This window comes from Dysidea avara, chromosome 12, assembly GCF_963678975.1.
Source record: "Dysidea avara chromosome 12, odDysAvar1.4, whole genome shotgun sequence".
NCBI classification, from domain to species: Eukaryota; Metazoa; Porifera; class Demospongiae; order Dictyoceratida; family Dysideidae; genus Dysidea; species Dysidea avara.
In genome coordinates this window covers 3,382,600-3,403,807 of record NC_089283.1, presented here as the reverse complement: position 1 = coordinate 3,403,807, position 21,208 = coordinate 3,382,600, and the positions used below count along the sequence as shown (strand labels likewise).

General features: G+C 39.5%; 2 protein-coding genes across 2 annotated transcripts; one reads left to right on the top strand and one right to left on the bottom strand.

Annotated features, from left to right (window-relative positions):
• Window positions 1-255: 255 nt before the first annotated feature.
• LOC136240145 (epidermal growth factor receptor-like) lies at window positions 256-10,518 on the top strand. Its single transcript, XM_066031032.1, has 22 exons — window positions 256-496; window positions 2,725-3,207; window positions 3,261-3,338; window positions 3,384-3,517; window positions 3,572-3,713; window positions 3,764-3,874; window positions 3,945-4,056; window positions 4,103-4,497; window positions 6,859-7,021; window positions 7,075-7,150; window positions 7,201-8,042; window positions 8,094-8,235; window positions 8,285-8,350; window positions 8,399-8,512; window positions 8,564-8,662; window positions 8,718-8,903; window positions 8,948-9,011; window positions 9,064-9,231; window positions 9,279-9,425; window positions 9,478-9,575; window positions 9,632-9,787; window positions 9,852-10,518. Exons 1-22 carry the CDS (start codon window positions 385-387, stop codon window positions 10,422-10,424), a joined length of 4,461 nt encoding a protein of 1,486 aa, XP_065887104.1. The 5' UTR covers window positions 256-384; the 3' UTR covers window positions 10,425-10,518.
• A 4,664-nt stretch (window positions 10,519-15,182) lies between these two features.
• On the bottom strand, window positions 15,183-20,753 carry LOC136241298 (uncharacterized). Its single transcript, XM_066032492.1, has one exon. It carries the CDS (start codon window positions 20,751-20,753, stop codon window positions 15,183-15,185), a length of 5,571 nt encoding a protein of 1,856 aa, XP_065888564.1.
• Window positions 20,754-21,208: the final 455 nt, after the last annotated feature.

Sequence of the window (21,208 nt, the reverse complement as noted above, 5' to 3'; positions counted from 1 at the left end):
CTCCTGACCCCTTGTAATTATTTGTTCATGTAATTGTCAATTATTATGACGTTTATCTCTCACTTTCTTTCTGCTTTTATATAAGCTTGCAGAAGGCCCTTGTAATGACGTATAGCTGATTTGGTCTCAGCATAGATAATAGCCACCCGGGTATCAGCTATTGAAGTTGCATATGACAATAAGCTACTGCGCGTAAAGAAAGCTTGAATTTGGTTTACGAGGGCGCATGCACTCCAACTGCCCTGCCCACTTGGTGACTGATTTGTTTACGTGTTAGTCAGCACATTCTATTGTGTTGCACTATTCCCGTATATAGTCAAGCAAGTTGCCAAACCTACCGCATTTGTTGAAGAATTACAGTGACGACTGATCAGTCTCAGAGAAATGGCCTGTGACCACTGTGTCACGGCCTGTTATCGACTCGGAGTTTGGCACGTGGCTGTTCAATTGTTGATGATTTTTGCTGCTACGCTTGCCTCCAGTTGCAGTGAAAGAGGTGAGTTGAACTGTGATGATACATATACGTAGCTTTATCAGTGCTTGGAGCACTGAACCATGCCGGCTCTAGATTATCGAGATAATCTATGATACATGCAAGGAGGTGGCACTCTAATAATAAATACTTAGATTAGCTAACTGAGGAAGAAATCCCTTCCTTCCTCAGTGGAGGAGATGAGTGTGGCACTCGACTAGACAGTGGGTAACCTGCAGCCATTTGAATCGTGGGGTTGGAGAGATTTTTTTCCCATTTTCTGTTTCACCTTGATTATTGAGCTAATTAAGCGGTACATCTAGTTGTCTTAATGTCTCCAGCCAGTGTAGAGGGTTCTACTTGTGTCATTACGCAGTCAATTAAATATATCAAGGATCACGTGCACTGTACAATTATCTGAGGGGCACCAAGGGGTAGCCAGCGCCCACGCAAAAACCCAACATGGTGTACGAGAGTCCCAATATTTAATTATTCAAAAATATTTCTGTATTTAAAATATATTTGTTAATACAATATAATTCTATTTTTGATTTTTACGGTGATGTTTTTTCCTCGAGTTTTTGCAAAGAAGCACCTGCATGAGAGAGTAGCTGGGAACTTCAGATGAGACACAGGTGTACTTTGCACTGTCAATTTGAAATGTTGTATAGAGCAGTGACCCTAATTGAACTCATGAACGGACGAAAATGAGAGTAACCTATTTTGTACGTGGATCGGGATTTCTAAATTTTTAATGGATTTCTAATTGGATTTCTCAGATAGTGTACGAGAGTCCCAAGACGTTGGCTACCCCTTGAGGGGCACATACATTACACTGACAGAAAGACAAAAGTAAGTTAAGCACAAGGACATGTATATATTAGTACAAAATATGGGCACACTTACGTAAGTCCCACTGCACTTAAGTTGCTGTTACTTTTAATCCATCTTCTACATAGCTATCCCCATGGCACCGATGCTCAAAACAACTAAACTATGCTAATTTTCATTTCAATCTCTGTATTTAATTCATTGTATGGATCCTAGCATACCTTCAGTATGTGACTGACCAATTCATATAATAATAAGACTAAATTTATAATGATGTACACTTGGATATAAAAATACATCTATTAATAAGAATTCAGTCAAGCGTCAAGCGCATTCTAGTACAAATCACGAGTTAAGGCTTATTTCACGAGTCAACCAGCTTTAACTGAAGGTGAAGATTGGAGTACAGAGTATCAATGTGTGTCACCCCCTTTTCATGGCTATAGTTCCTTAATTTACCAGCCTATCCTTTTCTTGCATGGCTTAGGATGAACATACCTTGCATACATCCTGCAGTGCTTGTTGGCTCATGAAGATAATGAGTATTTTTTCTCACTAAGTATGAAGGGTTGGGCTTCATCCTCCCTCAGGTTGGATTTTAAGCCTCTCTATTATACTAAATATTCCCCTGTAGTGCACACTAGATACAAACATGAGAACAGTTCTAAATTGTTACACAGTTCAATCCATAAAAGAGCTATACGCACTTGTAATACAGTGTTTATAGGTATGCAACATGAATTTATACGTATCAGCTACATGCTAATTACTTAGTGGAAGCTGTTGAAATGCAGTGCAACTGCAAGATGTTACCATGTTTTTTGAACAAGCGAACAAGGAAGAATTTGTATGGTATATATAGAGACACATAATCCATACAAGTTGTGTGTTAGTGAGCATGCTTCCACCAATAGTGTATAAAGTGTTTGCAGTCACTGAAGAAATGTGACCAACTGCTGTTGCTGCTTTCAGAAGTTAGTTTTAGCAGAATTATTGAATGATGGTTGCAGTTACTTTCGGTTATGGTTTCAATTCAAGTCATGCTTAATTCTCTCAATAGGTCAGTTGTAATATCTTAATTGAAGGGTCATCAGTCGTCATACTGTACAATTCAACATTGATCAGAAGAATATTCTGGTAACATCCTCAAGTAAAATTTTTCAGAAGCTATACTGTATGTGTGAGTAACATTTTTGCATTAAACTTTTACATGGGTGACATGACGGTAAGAGTTGTGCTATTGCACTGAACATTAGTACACAACCATCATAAACATCATGTGCTAAACCCATCATAACCAGCTGCCTTATTAGTGGAATGGAATTTTTGTGTGGTACAAATTTTTGGCCATGGCTTCCACCACATGTTATTATTTGTGACCAAATTTGTATAAATAGTAAATGTGATAACTGCTGTCCTAGATTTTTGTGATGGTCTCAGACTACAAGAAACTGTTGCTGGTGAAGAATCAAAGGAAGGATTCTTAGAAGCTATGAGTAATGAGTTTTGTGGATGCAAGGTGGTTGATAGAAACCTTAACATTATCAGGCCAATGGGTGAGACTTATAGTTCTTCAGATTTTGAATTCTTATCTAGTGTGGAGGAAATTGGTGACACATTAAATATTCAAAATATCAATGTAACTGATAATATAACACTACCAAATTTAAGACTGATCAGAGGACGTAACTTGATAGATTATTTACTGAGTCCTTCAGGAAACCCAGCATTATTTATTCACAATGTAACAGCTCCAGTGTACCTACCAAAACTGACAGAGATAACATTTGGAGAAGTGTACATTGTGACTGTTAGCTCTTGTAATCACAGAGGTGTCCTGTGGGAGGATATTCTTACTGACCCTAACAGTCAATATCAAGACATAGGAAATGATCATTGTCCTAGTGAGTCAAACTTGTACATAACAGTGTATGGTGTAATGATATTTTTCATTTAGGCAGTACAGACATAATTGCTAGTAACTGTTCACACTGTGAGTACCAATATTGTTGGAGCTCAGGATTGTGTCAAACTTGTAAGAAGTTCATATCTTTGATATTGTAATTATCCTGTTCTGTAGTGACAAAGAATTTTGGCACTTGCTTTGAAGACTGTTCAACTAGGAGGTGTTACCTGAACATTGCAGGGAATCCTCAGTGTTGTAGTAGAGAATGTGCAGCTGGTTGTGTGGGACCTAATGATAACCAGTGTACTGTGAGTAAAACTGCTTTAATCACACAATAATCATGTGTAGCATAAATTTTTCAGTCCTGTGACAATTTTGACAACAATGGTACTTGTGTTACAAACTGTCCACCAAGAGAAATATACAATCCAGAAACTGAATCATTTGAGAATACCACTAATTTCAAATTTCATTCTGGTTCACTCTGTGTAGAGTCATGTCCTAGTATGTGCTATGTACAGTGTATCAGTGATAGTACTGGTAGTATTTCACAGGTACTCGCTTTGAGCAAGGAACATTTTGTGTAAGTGAGTGTCAACCAGGTTTCCAGACAGTGGGACGTGTTTGTGAGCCATGTCCAAATGGAGTGTGTGTGGGAAGAAGAGGTTAATTATACTGTATCTGCATGTACTTTGCAATTTAATCTCTGTGCATACTGTATATATGTACCAACAGTTTGTCGAGGAGTAGATGGAGCATTATTACCTGCAGCAGTTCAGACATTCTCTGGATGTACTATTGTTAATGGTGACCTCACTTTTGATTTGAATACTTACGAACAATTCATGTGAGTAATAACGTTTATAGTATATCTATAGAGAGATATTTTGTAGTGAACAAAATATCAATTTAATGCAAGTAAAAGAAGATTTATCCCATATTGAGGTGATCTTAGGCCGACTAACCATAAGCTTTTGGGGAGAGGAAGTGTTTGACTACCTCCCTAACCTCATGTACATTGGAGGATTTGAGGGGGAAACTGCTTTACCAGACACTTATCTTGACTCTCTGATCATCAGTGACAACAATCCAGCCTCCAGTACCTCTCTGACCATCAGTCTGACACAAATACATTTCCCCAAACTTGTGGAAATATCAGAATTAGGTGTTTATGTAGTCAACAATCCTACCTTGTGTTATATTGGAGTATTGGAATATTACATAACATCACCTAACTTGACAGTTTTATATGATGGTGCTACAGCAGTGAGGCCTTACAGTGAATGTGGTACGTGAAGTAGCAGCATAGCTGGTTACTCTGTGCTGTAATTATATATCTACACAAAAACAGCCAAGCTATGAGAAAAGGTGTATCCTGGATGAAAAAAAGAAAATCCTAATAAATATCTATTATTAACATTCATTAGCATTAAACATCATTGCAGCCATTTCTTGGCTGCCACCTTTGATTTCACAACTTTTTTCACCCAGGATACTGAAGGCCATACACACCCTTTCACAGCTTGGCTGTTTTTGTGCAGATTTCATTTCTTTTGTACTCTATATGGCCCCAAAATCAGCCTATGGCTGGCTTTAGAATTTATTTTTAAACACATTTCATCTTACTATAGGCACAATAATGATTATTGAAGACAGAAGTTATAATTGCCCTATTTTGCATTGCATTGTACCCATGCTGTAAAGCTTAATAAATAAATAAAAATAAAATAATTATATTGCTTTTTGGTAATTAAAAAAAAGAGTGTATGCTTTTTAAGGAATTCTAATAGAACGCACATAGAATTTCCATTGGTAGATCATAAACTTTTACTATTAAGCTAGGATTTTCATTTATAAAGTAGGAATTAAGTGAGGGTATCAGCACTGACTCAGTGGTTAAGGATTTGGGTGTTCAGTATTGAGGTCTCTCTGGGGACATTTTTCAAGAAAAAGGTGTGGCCTTTAGGTTTAAAACAAGTTGTGAGATAAATGGTGGTGACCAAGAAAGGCTGCAATGGCTTTAATGTCATCTGAGTTTTACAAAGCCAAGCAGCAGCCAATAAACACTACTGGACAATATATCCATGCTGTTACCATGGAATTCCCATGATCCTCATGAAATACCCATGAAAGCTGCACTTGGTATTTTTCGTGGGTAATGAAATACCCATGAAATGCACAAAGCAAAAATAATGTACCCATGAACAACCCATGAACGAGTGAGTTTTCATGGGTTTGTATGTATGCACAACCCATGAAAAGCCCGTGAAATCAAACCTGTGAAATCAAACCTATTGAAAACCTGTGGAAAGCCAATGAATATTATTCATAGATTTTCAACAGGTTTTTCATGGCTGTAATTTCACAGATTTTCATGGTATACAAACCCATGAAAACTCACTCGTTCATGGGTTGTTCATGGGTACATTATTTTATTCCAGCATTAAAAAAAAACCAACTGCAACTTTCATGGGTATTTCATAGGATCATGGGAATTTCATGGTAATAGCATGGATCACTGTCCAGTAGTAAAACTTTTATTATTAAGCTAAAACTTTCATTTATATGCAAAGGTAGAAATGAAGATACAACTGTGATAGCAGTGACTCATGAGTGGCTAAGGATTTGGGGCATTAGGAGTGGAGGTCACTGGTTCAAACCTTACTTTTTCAGGAAATTTTACTTGCAGTGACTGTTCTATTAGAGAATCTCAGCCCAGCAATTTTACAATTGTTTAATTTTTGCTTTTTAACTCTGTTGCTATTACTGTGATTTCATTCAAACCATCAAAAGGCACTGCTATGATGACTAGCCCATCTACACACTGGTTATCAAGTTATTCCCTTATGCAATTACCCTGTGGCCATAATAAAAGTTTAGTCTTTTTTTTTTGCAAATAAATGTCTGTAACACTGTGAATATTTATCAGATTGCTAGCAAGCTTTGTATGTGATATGTTTTCACATAATTTTTAAGCCAATGAGGTTAGTACATGTTTACGTTCTATAATAGATTTTGTAAAGTGTGCAAAAAGTAGGGATCCGCCGATTGTGCTCATAATTTTACCTATTATGCTATGCTGCACTGCTCAAAAATTCACCTATTATGCTTAAATTAATGCTCAATATTTACCTATTATGCTCGATTATGCTCAATGTTCATGCCTTAGTTCATATGCTTTGCTACTAGTTTAACACTGTATAGAAAAACAATGAGTGGCTGGAGCATAAATAATAAATTCTTGCTGCATATAAGAGAAAAGATTGATATACTCTAATAGAACAGTCAGTTTGATGATTGCTCTATTAGAGTATATCGATCTTATTTTGCAATTGTCATTTTTCCAGCAAGAGTTTATACTATTGTACAAATATTTAACCTATTATGCTGGCATTATGCTCAATGCTTTTAGGTACCTATTATGCTCAAAATTATGCCAGCATAATCGGCGGGTCCCTAGCAAAAAGAAAGAAAATCTTGGCCCCTATAAGCCCCTTACAAAAAAAAAGATCAAAGCTTTTGGCCGCTCAAATGGCTAAAGTCAATTCAATCATAATTTTAAATGTGGCCTGCTGTACATAGCATGTGAGTTGTGTGCATGTCATGTGTATAAGTCCAATATCATGTTAAAATTTTGATTTCTCCGCAGTTGCTGCAGGAAAGTCATGTCACAGCCAGTGTAATGAGACATATCGGTGTTGGGGTCCAGCTGATACCGACTGTGTAGTGTGTAAAGTTTACCTGTACAGGAATGGAGCTGAACGTATCTGTGTTGACTCCTGTGAGTCTACTAGACTACAAGCATTAAATGTGTAAGTGATAGTCCTGAAATAGTTTATAAAAAGATATATTACTTGCTGTAAAGGTTTACATATGCTGACAACTCTACAATGACATGTGAAGTGTGTCATGAAGAGTGTAACGATGCCTGTTCTGGTCCAGTAAGTTCATTACACAATAATGTTTCATTAGCTTGTGTCATATATTACAGGCACCTAGTGACTGTTTTGGTCGGTGTGAGAATTTTGCTCTTCCCACTGCCAACAACACTATCACTTGTGTTTCACAGTGTCCATTAGGTACTTATCCTAATGACACTAATTTCTGTCTCCCTTGTAACAGTGTATGTGTACCACAAACTGGATGTACTGGTCCTAGTGATCGTTTAGAAGATGGTGGATGTAATCGTTGCTATCATGTGTTGAGAAATGAGACTTTAGGTCAAGTTAGGTGTCTACCAGATGATGGCTGTATTGACAGAACATTTTTGAATCTTCCATTTGATCCTGTTGAACCATTTCCATTCCCAACAAGGTTTTGTGATCCTTGTCACGAACACTGTCAATCTTGTAGTGGACCTGAGGCTCATCAATGTTCACAATGTTTAGTTGCATCAAGAGAAGACAATCAAGGTCGCTCCATTTGTGTTGGTAGTTGTGAAGATGGAGAATATGTCAGTGCCAAACGTTGTCTATTGTGTCATGAAGAATGCGATGGATGTATTGGTGGGAGTCAGCAAGAATGTATTTCTTGTCAGAATATTAAGAACTTTTTGGGTGATGGTGACAGATTTGAGTGTTTAGCTTCAGGAAGATGTCCCACTAACAAATATGAGAATATGGTTAATTCAACATGTGATCAATGTCATCCTTATTGTGCAGAATGTGTTGGTCCAGAGTCCACCAATTGTACATCATGTAATGATCCTCCAGGCTATGCCATCATTCCACCAGAGGATGATGATCTAGGACTGTTTGGTTGTTGTGATTCTAACTCAATGGCAGTGGAAGAAAATCAAACATGTGTGCAAAGGCAATCAAGAGGTGCGGCAACGTAAGTGAATAAACTATTTGTTAATTTAAATGAAGTCTAAATAATTTTCAGGAGTACAGATGAAACTCCGGTGGGTCCAGTAATAGGAGGTGCATTAGGTGGTCTAGTACTCATAATCATTATAATGGTGGTAGTCATATTAACAACACGCGCTATATACAAATCATTCTTTGCTTCAGTCAAATACACAGAGGTAGGTACCAAGTGCATATATAGTCATGCAGTATTGTATGATTTTACAGATGGCTGGAACTGCCGATAATCCACTGTATGATGTGTCTCCATTTGCTGACATGAAGGCAGAAGATGTCAGTAATGCATATTCTGCTACTGACTTACCATACGAATGTTTGTAGATATTGCGGCCTCCCAAAGCAGCCCCAAATCAAGCACGACTTCGTGTGGTGCCAGAGACTGCATTAGAGATGGGAAGTGAGCTTGGGAGTGGAGCATTTGGAACTGTGTACAAGGTGCAAAGCACTATAATACCATTGCTTACATATAAATTTATCATCATACAGGGATACTGGCAACCTGAGGGAGATGCTCACAAGTACACTGTAGCCATTAAAGTGATGAAGGAAGATACGTCTGCTCAGTGTCAAACTGAGTTGCTTCAGGTTGGTGTATTCATCTCACAACTATCTGTGTGTAACTACTTGTTATACATTGCAGGAAGGAGTTACTATGGCCTCCATTGATAATGAGTATATTGTGCACTTGTACTGTGTGTGTCTTGGAACAAGAATGATGCTTGTATCTGAGTTTGTGCCTTTCGGATCACTTCTTGATCATTTGAAAAAGTTCAAGTCAGATTTTAATGCTAAAACTCTGTTGACCTTTGCAGCTCAAATTGCTTCAGTGAGTATATAACAAAAGTTATATTGTTTTTAGTGGTGTTCTAGGGCATGAAATATCTAGAGAGCATTAGGATGGTGCATCGTGATTTAGCTGCTAGAAATGTGTTAGGTAAAATATACCATGCAAAATAATAGTAAGAGATTTAGTCTTTATTGTTTAGTTCAAGGTCCTCAACATGTCAAAATTACTGATTTTGGTCTGACAAAAATCCTCGATGTGGGAGAGACAACATTTAAATCAACGGGTGGTAAAGTACCAGTAAGGTGGCTAGCTCCAGAATGTCTTAGTCGCAGACTGTATACTCACAAATCTGATGTGTGGGCTTATGGTGAGTCTATCCTGTACTGTTGTAAAATTATGAACAAATATTTTTAGGAGTTACAGTGTGGGAAATACTTACCTTTGGTGCTAAACCTTACCCAAACTTGCAAGCTCGTGAACTCCTTGGTGCAATCCAGAAGGGTGAAAGACTAACCCAGCCTGATACATGCACCCTTGATCTTTATGCTGTCTTATTGAAATGTTAGCCAACCTGCATAATGAAATAATAACTGTTCTACTCCAATGGTTACAGGTTGGTTAATAAATCCTGATGCTCGTCCATCCTTTACAGAATTAGAAATCATAGTAAGTGATTTTCTGTCAGATCCACTGCGATATATACTGACAGTGGTAAGTTATCACTAATATTATATTGCAGACATTTTACATATTCACATGCATACCAGATTGATGATCGGCTGGAAACATATGACAATCTTCCAAGCATTAAATTAGAATTTGGAGAAAGTCCTTATGAGAGTCCATTCTCAATTGGAGAGCCCAGTGGTTATGAACTCCCATCACCACTAAACACACAAACTGAGTCTGCAGGAATTACTGAGGTACACTACATTATGTTAATTGGTGTGGCTATATACTCATTGCACAAACCTTGCCTTCCTATAGTATGACAACTTTACATTCAATGAAGGGGATATTGCTGATGATACTGTAACCAAGGATCAGACTATCAAAAGTACCTCCATTGGAAAGTCTAAAGAGTACTTAGTTGTGAAGAATGACACTTTGACAAACGAGGTGGATAATCCTGTACCTGATTCTCACCCTGCAAAAGATGAGTACCTGGCTTTAAGTGATGCCACATTGCCAAACCAGATTCGTAGTCCTACAGCTGTACCTCAACCTGTTAAAAGTGAGTATCTAGAATTGAGTAATGCAACGCTCACAAGCCAGCCACGTGCACCCAACACTACCACTGCTTCTCCACAAAATGTTCAGAAAGTTGATGATGACAAAGGATATGAAGATATACCAGATCATGAGTATGATGAGATGGATGACAGCCAGCAAACAATTGGTGATGAACATGCTTTGATACCTGAAATAAATGCCACAAGAAATGAACAGAAAAAGCCATCATTTCATCGAATGGAAAGTAAACGTGAAACTGAGGCTTCAGGGTACATGGCAGTGACACAAGACATGTTGCTTCCTCCACACAAAAGATCTACAAAGTAATATTAATATATGAACTACTCCAAGTGTGTACGTAGATAACTATTAATTATATGTAAGTGTATTTCTAAACAACAAAATTTATACAACAAATGTCTGCGTGTGATGTGGATCTTCCAGGTTACCTAATCACATGCACTTTCACAATTGAAGACTGACTGACTATCTCTTCAGATGTATCATTGGTTGCTTAATATTGCATCTATAGTTATAGCCTAAAGGGAAAACATTTTTGCTGATTTTAAGATTTTGGAGGTTAACAGCAAAATTTTATCATTGAAATATTTAGACCTCCAAATAATCAAATACATTTTGTTTGCAAATCCACAACAACAAAAAACATTGCCTCTTGAACTACTTAGGTATTATATTATTATATATATGCAAGTAGCATAATTATCTATTATTATCTAGTTTAGTTAATACTTAACATGGATTCTACTACAACCACTGACATGAAATTAAACCCAGCTAATTAAAACAATTTATCGGTTTGTTTTTACAACAGTTATATACAGTGGAACCTCAGTTATCCGAACCCCTTGGGACCAGGGGTGGTTCATAAGTCTGAAAAGTCTGTATCTCTAAAACTGTGTATAAAAAATCTTAAAACATAAAGAATATTTTCAAAAAATTTAATAATATCAATTACCCTAATAGAACAGTCACTACTCTAATAGTACAATTATTTCTGTAGTTCGGTTAACCTAGAATCCAGATAAGTGGGGTCTGGATAAATGAAGTTCCACTGTATGTAGCTTAACAACTATAGGGTGAGTGGGGTAGGGAAAGACATGATTAATGTCAAGATATTGGTTAGACGCATCTTGAAGGAGAAAGTGCACAGACCATAAAATTGATAGGTGAGTATTTGCAAATACGTTTAGCCAAAATTAGCCATATTTGTGAAAAAGTTTAGCTGAAGTTGAGCCTGAATTTTTAGCCATAGTAACAGTCAAGGAACTACTTATTACAAGTCATTTTACCTCTATATATTTAATTCTAGTTTTGCATTGATTGAAGTAGCCTTTTATCAAGAAGGGTGGGATAGGGATCAAACATTCATTTGGACACAGGTTATTATTTTGTACATCAACCACTTTAAGGAAGTAGGATTGTAGGTTGTCAGGACCTGCAGCTTTAATAGGGTTTTAGATTAAGTAATTGTAGTAGCTGTGAGATGCCTTCTAGATGAATGTAGCTGGATTGGCTGAATTTCAGGAAATAGTTCATCTTCAAGAGAGGGAATGTTATGATGGATCATCTTGAATGTAAACTGATGCAAAATTCTGGTAGCCTGCAAATGCATTAACTTTGGATAGTGAATCAGTGTGGATTTCTCCCCTGTAATTAATCCAATCAATATACTGATTAAGTCATATAGGAATATTCTAATATTTTGGGAGCAGATACAGGTTATTGAGATTGGTAGACGCTGACCTGTGTCAAATATGCCAGCATGATAGAAAGCATAAGATAGACTGGAGTACTGGCTATACCATCTTGTTGGTTCCACATGTTCCACATGCTCACAATATGAAACTGAGGAGAAACATCTAACTTTCTTTCCAGGGAGCCTTACAAAGCTTCCAAAGCCTTACCTGCTCTAGATCTGTTACTATCAAGATGTACATATACCTATAAAAATTTCTTTGGAATCATTTTACAACCAATTTTACTCCAGACAATCCACACAACCTCCATTTTGTTTGTCCCTGTTCCATCTGTAGTAAATTTAATGTAGTAGCTAGTAGTAAGTAAGTAAGTAAGTAAGTAATCATTAGTATAATAGGAGTGGCTAGTACAAGTTTCCAGTTACTTTTAGTACAACTCCTATCTGTGCCCATGTAATTGTACAGAATAATGTTTGCTGCACTATAAAGCCTATTGGTACAGGTTGCCAGTGGACCTTCAGCATACCTTTAGCCACTAATCTGTTGTAACCATGTATCATTGAAATTCTGTATGCTGTAAAGTCAAAAATAAACAAATAAATAGATAAATAATAATCTACAACAGTGCATGGTTCAGATATTGTATTTAGCAATTAGCCAGTCCATAGTTGTGTGTGCAGTGTATCTATGGCTAGTCCAATTATTTCCAGGGGGATATTGATAAGAAAATTAACTATAGGCAATAGCTACTCAGTGGTGGATCTAGGATTTTTAAAAGGGGGTTTCTGAAAGTTGGTATAGCTGAATAAGACATCTGATGACATTTCTCCAGAAAATTTTGAGATTTTAGAAGCTCTGAGATCAGATTTAGGCTATTTTCAGTTACCAATTACAATAAATCTAATGCTTTAAACTGTAAATACTATAGTTAAATATAGGGATAATATGGTGACTACAAACTCTAGCTTTGATTTCTCTATTAGAGTAGTTACATGACTGCTCTATTAGAGTATCTCGATCGTTTTTAATGCAGTGGGAGATGAAAAGTGAAATGCTGCTGAGAGTTTAATAGCTATAAATGGTATTAATTAAGTGCAACTGCATGCGTGCTACTGAAATACAGTGGTACATAGTTGTTTGCTATGACAAATTGTCAGTGCAACAATGTTTATGTATTTATACTGCCACTGAACTAATTTAAAAGGGGGTTTCTGTCAAAACCCCAGAAACCCATCTAGATCCGGAACTGCTACTGGTATACGGTACTGCCTAGCTACATATTTCGAGGCAATGACGGATCCAGCATGGGGCATTTGTGGCAAATGCCTTCCCCCTCTACCCCTTTTCTTTTTAATAGGAAGCATAGGCGGATCTGAGGGGGGGCCAAGGGGTGCTGTGCCCCCCTGGCGCTTCTCTTGCCCCCCTTGGACTCACAGTACTATATTGATACCAGAAACTGGAATCATGCATTCACACTGTATTCAGAAAGCCAATGTGCAAATAGAAGACAACAGTTGTAAATGTACTTAACAGTTATACTGTACATATGTAAAGAAAGTGAGACAAATAAGTTTGAATTTTTGTGTTAAGATTGAGATACTCTAATAGAGCAGTCACTACTCTAATAGAACAGTCACAATTCTAATGTCATTATAACAATACTAGCTACACCTTATTTTTGATTTAGTACACTTTACCATCAAATAGGTTTTATCTAACTAATCTTTATATGCATTGCAAGCATGCACTTTGTTAGCTAAATGTTGCATCTCAACAATATGTCGCCCAAGATGGGTGCATCTAGCAACATAGGCAAATATATGCACACACATTGCATACCAATGCAAACAACTATTTGAACACACAAGAAGATACTTCCTTTTTATCCATTAGACTAGTGTTTTATCAGTCATTACTTACAGCAGGTAGCCTAAAAGATAATATAGCACTATTTAACAATTGTACTGCATAGAATGGGTAACGAAAATAGTGTCAATAACTGTACTTTACTTTAACCAAGGGCGTTAAATAGAAAATAAACTAACCTTTAGTAGGCATCCCAGCCCGATTTTTAAATTTTGGAAAAACAGGCTTTTTATATACTCAATAGATAGAGTATTGATTGCCGATCTCAGAAATATATAGTTTGTTGGGTTGGAATTAGCTACTTTGGCATGCACAGTGCTTAAAAACTAAAAAAAGGTACATTTTTTCTCCAGGGCTCCCCATACATTTTAAAGGGAAAAATGGCACAATTGAATCAGGAAGCCATCTAGCAATCTGGACTATCTTGATACTGCAGTTGCTTCTAGCTGCAAGTTTGTACATGTAATGAGAGTAACTTCAGGTCTTATTGGATCTTATCGATCTTTGTATACTTTGTGGTGAACAAATATGCTTCACCTATTGCACACTTCTCAATACAATGGTGTATACCCATATAGGCAAGTGGCTATCTCAAGTTGGTAAAAACATCAAGTTAACAACTTATAAAGGTAAACAACTAAAGTGGAGGTGCCACAATGATGCAACAATACCTAAGGTGGAGTTGTGGTTCAATTATGGCATTGTTATGCCGACTTTGAAGTGGTTCATACCTTTGAGCTGATGACTCAGCCATCAGAAAATTGCTCTGGAGTTGAAAATCGCTAACCCGAGTGAAGTAACTACGCACTTTAAAGTAAGCACCAGTGACTACCTTCCACCCGACAGTACGTTTTTTTAAGTTTTAAAGTATTCTACATATATTACAAGGCTTGAAAAGATTACAAAACAAGACAAAACGTACTTATATGTAACGCGCACGATAAAACTAAGATTTTCATGATGATCAGCGTGTGGACAAACCCCACAGCGATTTTCATCTTCATTGGAGCTCAGATGACGGAGCAATCCCAAGTTAAACACGAGTTGTCATTTTGTGCCAGGGTTCTGTTGGGGAATATACGGAGAATTTTTTTATTAAACAATCTTGGATACTGGAATGCCTACCTTTAGACCTTTCGCCGTCTGCTAGTGAGTTATACGCAGAGAAGACCATTCCTTACATCTGCTGCAACGGATGTTGTTGAAACCATCATAATAAATGAGACATGTATATACATTTACAAATTCAGTAACCCCGGCTCGGTCACATGCGACCACAAGGCTGGTGATCAAGTGATACCAACGTGGGCATGGCAAGGGAGTGTAGGAGATTCCCCTTGGCGGCTTAACGTCCGACTCTACAACTCTACTAAAGCACGAGGTAGCGTCACGTGCGATCACTTAATAATCTGATTACGTCATACGTATACATACAATATGCCACACTCCCCCCAGTTGACCACTGGTCAACTCGGTACATGTAATCATACACTAATAAATATTAAAAATCCTGTTGCTCAGTCATCCACATATGGACTTGCTGTCTGGACTTCCTTGCTGCTTCTCTCACAGGTTTAGAATTTGTGACAGTGTCATCCTCTTCATTACTGACCATCTCCACATCACTAATTGGCTTGGGATTGCTTACATCATTGTCAGTTTGGGGCATCACTTCCAGTGGGTACAGACAAGATGTGGGCCTACGCAGTTTTGTAGGCTTGCCATTTGTAATGACCTTGATCACTGCACCGCGTACCTGGCCATCATTGCTTGTCATCAATTCAATCACTTTGCCCAATTTCCACTGACTACGTGGAGAATGCTCATCATGGACTACAACTACTTCTCCGACAATTGGCGATCGGGGAACTCCAATATTTCTTGTAGTGTGACTTCTCTCTCTGAGTTCAAGGAGATAGTCATCCCTCCACTGTACCCAATATTCATCGAGGGCTCTTGTGAGAAGTTGTAGTCTAGAATTGAGATCTTTAGGACCCACGGTGAAATTGTCATCATTGATATCTGTATCAGTTCCAGAGCCATCAGGAAGAGATAAAACTCGGCGTCCGGCTAACAAATGTGATGGGGTCAGAGGTTCCTTTAGGTCTTCACTAGATAAGTATGATAGTGGCCTCGAGTTAACTATAGCTTCTGCTTCAGTGAGTGCGGTCAACAGTTCGTCATATGACAGCTTGGCTCTACCTATGGTCTTCTTCAAGCATCGCTTCACAGATTGAACCATTCTTTCAAAAAATCCCCCCCACCAAGGCGCTTTCTCCAGGTTAAAGGACCATGTTACCTTGAGGTCTGTTAGGTATTGAGCTGCTGAAACAAAGGTCTTTGCATTGTCTGAGATGACTTGGGTTGGTACACCCCTTCTGGCTGTAAAGCGTTTGAATGCTCTAAGAAAGCTCTGGGTACTCATGTCTGGTACCAGTTCAAGGTGAATGGCTCGTGTCACACAACACGAGAATAAACAGATCCAAACCTTGTTATCTGACACTTCAGCTGTTGAAACATAAAGTGGACCTGCATAATCCACCCCACAATGTGAAAATGGTGGAGCTTCCTTTACCCTGAATTCTGGCAAGGGCGGTGTGGGAACTGCTTTAAATTGCAAGCCTTCAACTTTACGACACCTTAGACACCCATACAAGATTTTCCGAACAAACTGTCTGCCTTTTGCAAACCAATACTTAGTCCTGACCTCGGTCAATGTATCTTTAACTCCACTGTGTCCACACCGTTCGTGAGCATGCTTCGTAACTAGGGTGGCAAAATAATGCTCCTTGCATAACAGAATTGGATGCTTCTTTGAAAGGGGGAGGTCTGCCTTGGATAGTCTCCCGCCACATCGCCACAGCTTATGTTTGTCAGAAAACAGCTGCAACTGAGACTTCCATGACTGGAACCGTGCATCCTTTTCCAAACAAATCTGGCTATCAAGTATCCAATCAAACTCTGCTTGTTCTATGTCAGCTACAGTAATATTCCAATCAATGACAGGTTTGCTGCCCTTAATGATCAACTTAAATCGTAGCACAAACTTCCGTACATATGCTGTCACTCGCAATAACTTGTGCAGCGTACTAAATCGCTTGCAGTCAATCAGTTCGCCAATTCCGCCACTCTTTACAGTTACCAACATGCTGCATGACGGCATGCTAGCTTTCACCTCCATTTCAGCAATGCATTCTTCTGATATGGTGATCTGTTGCTGCATTCTGACAGGGGCAATACTACTTAACCAGTCTGGTCCATGTCTCCATAGTAGGCTTGCATCCAATTCTTGAGGTGAGACTCCACGCGATGCCATATCAGCAGGATTGCTTTTGCCTGGGCAATGGAACCAGTGATCAGCTGGCATAAGGTTCCGAATCTCACTGACTCTATTATGCACAAATTGCTTCCATTCCTTGTCTTCCCCTTTGATCCAGTACAGTGCTACCATGGAGTCTGTAAAGCACTGGCTGGAACAAATCTCTATGACTGTTGCAAGTGCTGAACGTACGTGCGTGATAAGCCTTGCCAGTAACAGACATGACAACAATTCAAGACGAGGGATGGTCTGCGTGTGCAGTGGTGACACTCTGGTTTTTGATGCCACAAACTCTATTGAATCATTTCCAGTATGTAGGTACACAACGGCACCATATGCAACGGTTGAAGCGTCACAGAAACCATACAGAGAACAGGGCTGCTTGCTACCTGCAGAAGCGAAATAAAATCTGGGAATCAACATAACAGTACCATGAAATTTGGACACTATTCCTTTCCACTTTAACTCCAGCTCCTGTGGCAATGGACCATCCCAGCCAATCTTAAATCGACACAGCTCCTGGAAAAATATCTTCAAGGTGATTACTACAGGAGATAAAAACCCCAATGGGTCGTAAATCTGAGAAGCTACTCCCACTATGTTACGCTTTGTGGGCTTCAGTTCATGGAGAGATCTGGCAATGTTGGTTAAGTCAAATTCAAGATTGTCGCTAGACGGGTTCCACCTTACTCCCAGAACCTTCTGATCACCTGTTGCGCAGCTACCAGCAAGTAAACCGTCTGTGTACGTGGCATCTTCTTCCACAACTGTGTTGCTTGAGGCAATGTTGCTGCCTGCTTCCGGACTATTAGCATCAATTCTGTGCTGGAGACTTGCGGAACTTGTGACAAACTTACGCAAGTTGAAACCACCTTCTGCGAAAATCTTCCTTGACACTGTATGAAGTTCATACGCTGCATCATCACTATCTGCGCCATATGTCACGTCATCTACATATATAGATCGTGAGAGTGTATCCACTAAGGCTGGATGGCTGTTCTGGTATGTCAGGAGGTGGTGGTTGATAGTTGCATTAAGAAGAAATGGGCTTGATGATACCCCAAATACAACTCTGGTAAACCGCATTGGTACAATGTTAGGCAAATGATCATCTACATTGTCAACCCACAAGAATCTAAGAACATCTCTGTCTTGCTCACTAACCGATACCATCAAAAAAGCCTTTTCTATATCAGCCACTAGCGCTACCTTGTAGCTACGAAACCTCAAAATGATGTCGAATATGTTTTGAATAAACTTTGGCCCAGAGAATAAACAGTCATTTAGGGACGGGCCTCCTGCCCTCGCAGAAGCATCATAAACGATTCGCAACTTGGATGTTGTCTTGTCCCTACGGATAACTGCATGATGTGGAAGATAATGTACAGTCCCACTAGCACTCTTTGGTGAGTCATCAACCACCTTTTCAATGATGCCTTGCCTAAGTTGTTCTTGCATAACTGCATGATACTCCAGTCTCACTTCTGGGTCCTGACGAAGCCTTTTAAGGAGTCCTTCAAGACGTCGTTTAGCAAGGCAAAAATTGCTAGGTAGTTGCGTCATCTTGTTTGGCTTCCACGGGAGGCTTACTGTGTAACGACCATGGTCGAATCGAATGCTATCAGTGAAGTCATCGTACACTGAGGGTTCTGCTGTTGTGATACCCAGAGACTCTAAATCCCAGAATGCCTTTAGAGAATGATCCAAACGCTCTTCAGCTGAGCCAATGTGTAAGGAATGAGTAGTATGCAAGCTAACAGAGTCACCTTGGGTGGTGAAACTAGAGACCGGTCCTGAAAGTACCCAGCCCAGGTGGGTGTGGATGGCTGTAGGGCTGTTTTCTGTCTGAATAACTTTTCCAGTTGCTATTTGCCAGTAGTAATCAGATCCGATCAAGGCATCTATCTGCAATTCGTCACCAATCCGTGAGTGGTCAGCTAGATCAAGACCTTCGAGGTGACTGTACTTTGCCTTGGTGTATGCTATGGGTTGGCATGACAGGGGTTCACAGATCAAAGGCACTACTGAGAACGTCACCTGGATGGTGTCTCCAGTTCTAAGTGATATCCCAACTCTAACGACTTCAACAGTTTGGACAGTTGTGGTCTCTGATCCGAATGTTTTGATCTGCACTTGCTCAACATGTTCTGGTTGTAAGCCTAGTTCATCTTTGACTCTTTGTGTCATGTAAGACCGCTGGCTCCCCCCATCCAGCATTAGTCTGACTGTCATTCCATAGTTTGGTTCATTCAAGTTGAACATGTAAGCCTTGGCCGTTTGCAGCAATACTGGTACCTGGGTCTTCACACAATACAGCTGTGTCGTAGGTGTAAGCAGTTGTTCTGCAACATGAGTCTGTTGATGAGACGGTGGTTCTGACTGCTGCAAACTAGGTGGCTGAACTGTCAGTGAACCAGACTGTGAGGTAGGTGGCTGAGGTGATTGTGAAGTGGGTGGTAGCTGGGTAGGTGGCTGTCGCGTTGTAGCAATGTGATTCTGAGAGTTATATCCTTGTGTTCTGTTACCTTGGGAACCAGCATACTTATTCTTGCAAATACTTGTGTGGTGATGGCCATTACAGTGTGTGCATTTGACTGGAGAACGGCAGTCTCGGCTAAGATGATGTCTTCTAAGGCACACAAAACACCTCCCTGTTCGCTTCAGAATTACTTTCCTTTGATTAATGTCTGTAACAGCTGTGCACGAGGATGATGTATGACCTTGCCGGCAATAAGAGCACTTCGGTTGCCCTTCATTGGCTAGGAGTGCTGCCGCTGTATGCAACTGCGGCCCTCGTTGATCATGACTAGGACCAGAAGCTCTCTCACGTGCACTAATTTCCTTCTCAACAATACCCATCAAGTCATCAATGTTCCACTCGTCATCGCCAATTCCTCTATTGATGATCAGCCTAAGTTCATGTGGCAATCGGTTCATAAGAAGTGATGACAACAAATTTCCATATGAATCTACAGGAACCTCAAGTGATTTAAGACTGCGCACCTGAAATTCTACTTGGTCATATAGGCCACGAAGTGCCTTTATGTTTGATCCTGATTGAACTGACTCTAGCTCTAACAAAGAGTCCATATGTCGAGAGATAATCTGTTGCTTGTTGCCAAATCGTTTCTTGAGAGTATCTATAGCCTCATCATAATTGGGATCAGTGAGCTGTAATCCAGCAATAGCACGCAATGCAGGACCCTCCAAGAGGGAGTGCAGGTAGGTGAATTTATCAACTGCAGATAAGCTTGGGTTCAGGTGGATGGATGATTCAAACATACTCCAAAACGACTCCCACTTGGTAAGGTCACCATTGAAAGATTTTGGTGTAAGCTTGGGTAGCTTTACTTTACTTCCACCATCTCTGTTGCTTGGAAGTCTACTGGCGGGTGGAGGACCTGTCGGGGTTGTTGCAGACGGGGAACTTCGGCGAGTACTAGATACACTGGGTTTATTTAAAATCAGCTGCTCTATACGGCAAATCACTTCCTGTAACCTCTCTGAGAACACATCTGCCTGTTCTATTTCTTCATCGATGGCATCATTTTCAATCAGGGTTAAGATTTCGTCATCAAGGGTGCGTATCTTAGTCAGCTTTTCGGTTAACGAAACTTTCCACTGAAGTAGTTTGTCTGGCGTAGCGGCTGTAGTGTCGGTAGCCTCCTCTATTTGGCGCATTAGCCTCGTGGCCGAAGATCTATGCCCGCCTCTGACTTTCTTATGTCTCGCAAGGGCTTCGTCCGTCGACATATCAACACAATATGTTATAAGAAAACCCTTAATCTTACTACTAGATCAACTGCCACCGGAATCGGACGAGTCTTCGACGAATTCTAATTAGTACCCACCAACTGGAATCAGGGATCAATCTAAGGGAGTCAGCAGCGAAATACACATTCACACAAAACAATGACTAGCCTGGTCGGGTACCGTTTATAACCCGGTACCAAGGTGTCCGCGTTTGTGGTTCAAATTATTCAGGAGTCTAGATTTCTGCTGTCTGACTTATCGCAGCACGTCCCTAGTTCAGTCTGCGGCTCGAAGGACCATGTAGGAGATTCCCCTTGGCGGCTTAACGTCCGACTCTACAACTCTACTAAAGCACGAGGTAGCGTCACGTGCGATCACTTAATAATCTGATTACGTCATACGTATACATACAATATGCCACAGGGAGAAAAGTAATTACAATTACAAACAAAAAC